The sequence below is a fragment of the Solanum stenotomum genome, chromosome 5, assembly GCF_019186545.1.
Source record: "Solanum stenotomum isolate F172 chromosome 5, ASM1918654v1, whole genome shotgun sequence".
Classification (NCBI taxonomy): Eukaryota; Viridiplantae; Streptophyta; class Magnoliopsida; order Solanales; family Solanaceae; genus Solanum; species Solanum stenotomum.
This window is the reverse complement of record NC_064286.1, coordinates 7,715,413-7,722,207: the sequence shown is the minus strand read 5'-3', so window position 1 is coordinate 7,722,207 and position 6,795 is coordinate 7,715,413. Positions and strand designations below refer to the sequence as shown.

Sequence of the window (6,795 nt, the reverse complement as noted above, 5' to 3'; positions counted from 1 at the left end):
GAGGATCGGGATGAAAAAGTAAAAAATTGAAGTTGAAAATATTTTTTAAAAACAAACTTAATTTTTTTTCTTGTTTGAAAGGGGTGGGGGGCTGATAGGGGGGGGGGGGAGGGTACGGGGTGGGGGGTAAAAAATAAAAAATTGAAAATTAGAAATCTCTTTTAAAACCAACTTTTAATATTTTTTTGGGAGGGGGTGGTTGTAGGGGTTGGGGGTAGGGGTGAGGGTGTGGTAAAAAATTGAATTTAAAAACAAGCTTTTAAATTTATTTTTTCTTTGGGGGGTGGGATGGTTGGGGGGGGGGGCTGGTTTGTGGGTAAGGACAAATTAAATTGATTTTTTCAACAAAAAAATAATTGTAATTTGAAGTTGGAAGAGAGTTTTGGAAAATGTTTTCCTTAAGTTTTGAAGGAAAATCATTTTTCTTAATTTGAGGAAAATGAGTTGACTTGACAAAAAAATTCCAAAACATTTAACCTAACCAAACATAAGAAAATTGAAAAATATTTTCCGGAAAATGTTTTCCTTCATACCAAACACACCCTATAACTGATTAGTTTGTTCTTGGATGATAGGAAACGGACAAAATTTTGGGTCGTGGTTAAATTTGAGCATTTTCCAAATTTAGGGAAAATGCTTTTTTGTTTGATATGGAGAAATATTTTTTGAAAAATATTTTCTGATTTTCTCATATTTGATTATTCAAAATATTTAAAATATATATACCATTTTTTGAAATAATCATTCCTAGAAATTCTATTTCATTTCTATTGATGTCAGCCTTTTTTAGACTTAACACAATTCCATTTTCTAAACAAATTTCTGAAAATTCTTTCAGATGTCTTAAATGTTCTTCATAAGTTTTAGAACATATTACATTTACAGATCAAAAGAAAAGATCTATTTAGACCAGGTAATCATATAATGAGTATATATTACCAAGCCTTGTACACAGTTACAAATTCAAATTATGGAAAAGTCTATAAAAATAAATATTTTTTAATAAAATCTTCATTCTTTTTTGCTTTGTTTGCAAAATTTCTTTCATTTTTTTCTGGTTCTTGCCATTCATCGCATAGCTATCCATCATATCAATAGAGCCCTTTTTGAAATGGAAAAAAGCATATTTAAGCACTTGCTTAACATCTACAAAATTAATCATAGCAATTTATGAAATGAAATTGCTTAGAATAAATGAGCAGTTTTGTTACATATATATATATAGAGAGAGAGAAAATAAGTTCCATAAATAATCACATTTTACTTTGATTATGTCATTTTCACCCTCTAATACACCTCATATTTACTCTACTTTCGTAGCCCCCATTGTGATCACTCTAAACCCCACCCCCACCTCCCAGAACACCACCCATAGTGTGGTCAAACAAAACATCAAGAGGTATTTGTTATTTTGTGTATTTTCTTTTATAATTATGGTGTCCGGTAAAACTGGTTATCGATCGGTTCGCTTTGATTTTGAAGTTTATCGGTTTGACTTATTGGTTATCGATTTGTAGAGATGCTAAACAATTATAAAACCATTAAGATATTTACTTATCAGTTACTGGTTTATCGATTATTGATCGGTATCAATCGATTATCGGTTTAATCGTTAAGAATTAACACAAAAAATCATTGAAAATAACTTAGAAACAAGGTGACAAATCAAATGATCCATGCACGTGAGTTCACAAATTGCATCTTGCTCAAAAGCAAACACTTTTACTTTGTAGAATAACCAAGAGTTTGAGACATCCATAAATAAAAGTAGGAAACTAAAGTCTAAGTCAAGGACTTTATATACAAAATTATATAAATATAATTATTTAATTTACTATCGGGTTATAGGTTAATTCGTAAAGAAAAAATCTCAAACTGTTAAGAACGGATAACCTGATAACAAAAAAAATTAAAGTTGTTATCAAAACCTCTAAATCAATAACCCATTACTGATAAATCAGTAACTTTTTTTTTTCAATTTGGGTTATCAATTTTTGTTTTGTTTTGAACAACTCTAGTGTTCGGGCTAGCTTTCGCGCACCTCGACTAATTCCACGAGATATATGCCACCTTCTACCAGCAATAGGTACTAGGTAACTCTTTCCACCAAGGCTAGGGCAGATGAGAAGAATCACCTAATATTTTTTTTTGGCTTCAATTGAGTTTTGAATATGAGACCTCATGATTCTCAATCACTTCATTGACCACTAGGCAACACCCTTGAATATTTAGTATATTAAAAGTTAGAAGAAAAATTATTGAAGTAAAACTTAAAAGTAGATGCTTGATATTCCTTGCAAAGTAGTTTGACAAATGGCCTTTCCTGACTAGTTAGTTGCCAAATATTTTCCTCCATACCAAATGCACCTGTGATGAAATGATTTGTAGCCATAACTTCTGGTACTTAATTCCCAGAATCACTTATTTTCTTCCTAAAGCAACCTTATTAACAGCCGATTCAATAAGATTTTGCTCCAAATTACTCAAAATCTTTCTTAACCATAGAGCCTGATTAGTTGCATCAGCAGCGACGATTACTCTGCTTCTGTAAAAGATTGAGCTACCACTTCTTGATTATTTAAATTCTATCATGAGTACAAGCCTAAACCAGGTGTAAAAGCATATCCAGATGTGCTTTTCATATATCAACAATGCTTCTTGTCCAATCACTATCTGAATAACCCATCAATTGTCCTTGCTTTTCTTCTTTGAACCAAATACTATTATCAACACTTCCTTTGATATATCTATCAACGTTCGTTTAGCAACACCAAGATCAACTTGTCTTAGAGCTTGCATAAACCTCGACAAAAGACTTGTCGCAAACATGAGATCAAGTCTTGTTGTTGTCAAATATAACAAACTACCAATTATACTTCCATAAACTGTTTGATCAGACTTGTCACCTTCTTCAAACTTTGAAATCTTTTCATTGTGAAACCAGTGAGGTCGGTACAGGCTTGCACCTCTCCATCTTGAACCTTTTAAGAATAATCGATGCATGAAGATTCCAACAGTAGCTTACCAAAAAATAACTCATTTCACCCAAATCATACATTTTGAGTTTCATCTCCATTTCTTGCTTGAACTGATTTACCATAGCATCACTGCTTCCTGTTAATAGAAGATCATCAACATAGAGTGACACTACAAGAACATCTCCATCTTTAGCCTTCTTCACATATAAAGTGCCTTCCTTTTCAACTTCTTTTGAATCCACAATAAATGAGATGCACATCAATCTTATTATACCAGGCTCAAGGAGCCTGCTTAATCCCTAAAATGCCTTATATAACTTGTAGACTTTATCCTCCATTCCTGAAACTTGAAAGCCTTTTAGTTGGCCGACATAAATCTCCTTTTGCAACTGTCTATTTAAGAATGTTAATTTCACATCCAAATGATACCACTTTCAATTTGACTGAGTTGCCAAAACAAATAGAAGTCGTATTGTAGCATGTCATGAAATAGGTGAAAACGTGTCTCCATAATCCAAACTTGCACATATCCTTTCACAACAAGCTTGCTTTATATTTATAAAATGAGATATCTGAATTAAGTTTGGTTCTATAAACCCACTTCACCCCTATTACATTTTTGTTTTTGAAATTATCAACCAACTTTCCAGTATCATTCTTCTCTATTATACCAATCTCCTCCTTCATAGCTTCAGTCCAAACTTCATGTATTGATGCATCTTGATAGCTACAGTAAAATCTCACTAAATTAATATAGGTGTGATCATGAAATATTATTATTTAGTAGAAGTATTATTTAATTGATAATTAATATTTATTAATTTAAAGATTGTTTTGAGATTCAATGAAGGTTAATTTTGATTACATCAAAATCATTGTACCTTAATAATTTATGTATCATATTTATTGAATTCATATAAAAAAATTATTATACATAAAGTACAATGAGTACATCAAAATCATTACTTCTTATTAAATTAGTATATCATATTTATTGAATTCATATAAAAAATAAATTCATTATACATAAAGTACAATACATGTGTATGATTCATTGTAAAATGAATTCAAAAATTCAATGATTCATTATAAAAATAAATTCACTATACATAGTATTTGTTGTTTCTTAATAACCAAATATTAATCACACTATCTTAAGATTACTTTAATGTTAAATTCAAAATAATTGAATAGTCAAGTTTACTTTAATTACTACATTCTCTGTAGTCAAACAAACCAAGTGAATACATGGCTTCATATTAATGTTAAATTCAAAACAATTGAATAGTCAAGATTACTTTAATTACTACATTCTCTCTAGTCAAACAACCAAGTGAATATATGGCTTCATATTAGTGTTAATAAATTCAAAATAATTGAATAGTCAAGATTACTTTAATTACTACATTCTCTCTAGTCAAATAAATCAAGTGAATACATGACTTCATATTAATGTTAAATTCAAAATACTTGAATACTCATCTCTATAAATAGACTTTCTACAATATTCATTCATACATCACCAAGAATTCATTAAAAAAAATGGCAAAAATTGTTTTAACTTTGTTTGCTCTTGCTCTAATTTTAGGCCAAACAAATGGAGATGTTAACGGAGGTGTTAACTGTGAGAGAGATGTTCTACACTTAGTAAAACCTTGTTCACTTTTTGTACTAGCTCAAGATCCAAAACCTAGTGAAGAATGTTGTGTTGGATTGCAAAGTTTGGCTAAAACAGCCGCTGCCTCACAATCAGACCGCAAAGTTCTTTGCGATTGCATCAAATATCTTGAGAAATTTGGCATTGTGAACTATACAAAAGCTAAACAACTTCCTCAGCTATGTCAATTCACTGCCTTTATGCCAATTGAACCTAATCCAGATTGCTCCTAGTAGAAACAAAACCATCCAAAGGTAGAAGAACAACGAGTTGGGATGATGCTTTGCTTTCTAATAAAAATAATATTGTTATTTTTGTTTTAATTAAACTAGTCTCTATGTATACGCTTTGCGCATGATCAATGTTATAGAGAGAAAATCAATATAATTACAAACTTCATTAGCAAAATGCTTATAGATTAAAATATTTAAATCAAAATCTAATGGTTATAATTCTTGTACAATTAAAAATTCTCACATAAATTGAGATACACAATTACTCCAAGATTAAAACAACTAATAGTGTTGTAAATAAAGTTCTACTCCTATTTGATAAGAAATATTGTTTTAATTAATTATATGACACTCGATAGAGTAATGTAAATACTCAATTAGTGATATTACCAGTGGCGGACCCAATTTTTTTGCTCAGGGGGTTCAAAATATAAAGAAGCAGTTCAGGTAGTAATGCAAGTGTGCGGTGAGCGTAGTAGCCCTTCGGCATGTTCTTTGTACAAGAATCATAAATATTATTTCATTTGGTTCATAAAAGTAAAGACTAAACTAATAAAAGATATCGAGGATAAAGATACATTGATAAGAATTTTAGCGAATCGACTGTATTGCATAAGTTAATTCCTGAAACACGTGAAAATTAAATGATGAAAAAGGAAGTGAGACGGGGAAGAAAAATATTTACCTTATCATGCTAATTTGACTTACTTTATCATACCATATTAAACATTTATTTCTACTTTTATCATGCTCCATCGAGCATTCTTAAAATTTCTTGAGGTTTTTTATACTTTTATTTTGTAATGTTTTACTTTAGTTTTCACTTTTTAAAAATTTTAAATTAGTATCCAATCAATCACATATTACTATGAAAATCGTCAAGATTCTCTAAAAATGTGTAAGAATAGAGTTACTAATATTATAATGTATATTCAGAAGATAAATAAATAAATTGTCAATTGTTTTAGTTCATATAGTTCAATTTACTAGATTAGTCATAATTTGTAAACAAGACAAATAACAAATAAATCAAATAAGTTTAGTTTCCATCCCTTTAATTAGAATTAAAAATATAAAAGAAATTTCATGAATTCTATAAATTAATATTTTTAAAAGGATATTGATGATATTTAAGTTTCTTCATTCAATTACATCTAATTTACCTTTTTTTTTAAAAAATAAATTATATTTCTATCTCAATTTCAAGTTAAATATAATTCATCATATTTAAAAGATTTTCTCAAGTTAGTATATGAAAAAGAGTTACGTTGAAACAACATGAATAATAGATATAAAAATAATAAAAAATAAAAATAAAAAGAACGTGACTAATAAATTTAAACAAAAACAAATTTAAAAAAAGAAATGGAATAAAAGAAAAAAATAATGAAAAAGAAAAAAAAGGTCTAAACCCAAAAGTTTCATTTTCCAAAGCATTAAAAAGAGGGGAAAAAAATGTTGCCCATGGGATTCAAACCTGCGACCTAGGGTCATATCTTGAACCACTTAACCATTGAGTCAAACCTTTACTTTGTTTTAGGGGGTTCATTTTAATATATATACCATTAAAAATAGAATTTGACGTTATATATATAGTGTAATTTTTTGACGAGGGGGTTCGGGTGAACCCCTAGGGTCCACCTAGGTCCGCTCCTGTATATTACAAATTAAACTTGTGAACACGTGGTTGTAATATCATTCAAGAATTACCTTCTATATCAGAGTGGCAAAATTAAACTCAATCCGTCCAACTTGTTTAAGTTGGGGGGGTTGTTGACCCGCTCATTCATTACCTCAACCCATTTCAACCTATCAAAATTTGGGTTGATATGTAACCCACATTGGCTAATGAGAAATTTTATCAAAAAAAAATTAACTTTTTTTTTTCAATTTGATATGTTAAATATAATCATAATAAAAAAGAAAT

General features: G+C 29.5%; 1 protein-coding gene across 1 annotated transcript; it reads left to right on the top strand.

Moving 5' to 3' along the window:
• The first annotated feature begins 4,520 nt into the window (after window positions 1–4,520).
• On the top strand, window positions 4,521–4,868 carry LOC125863633 (non-specific lipid-transfer protein-like). Its single transcript, XM_049543678.1, has one exon. It carries the CDS (start codon window positions 4,521–4,523, stop codon window positions 4,866–4,868), a length of 348 nt encoding a protein of 115 aa, XP_049399635.1.
• The last annotated feature ends 1,927 nt before the right edge of the window (window positions 4,869–6,795 follow it).

What these genes read in the sequence shown, in the direction of transcription:
- LOC125863633 (XM_049543678.1), top strand. Translation starts at nt 4,521, where the DNA reads ATGGCAAAAATTGTTTTAACTTTGTTTGCTCTTGCTCTAATTTTAGGC.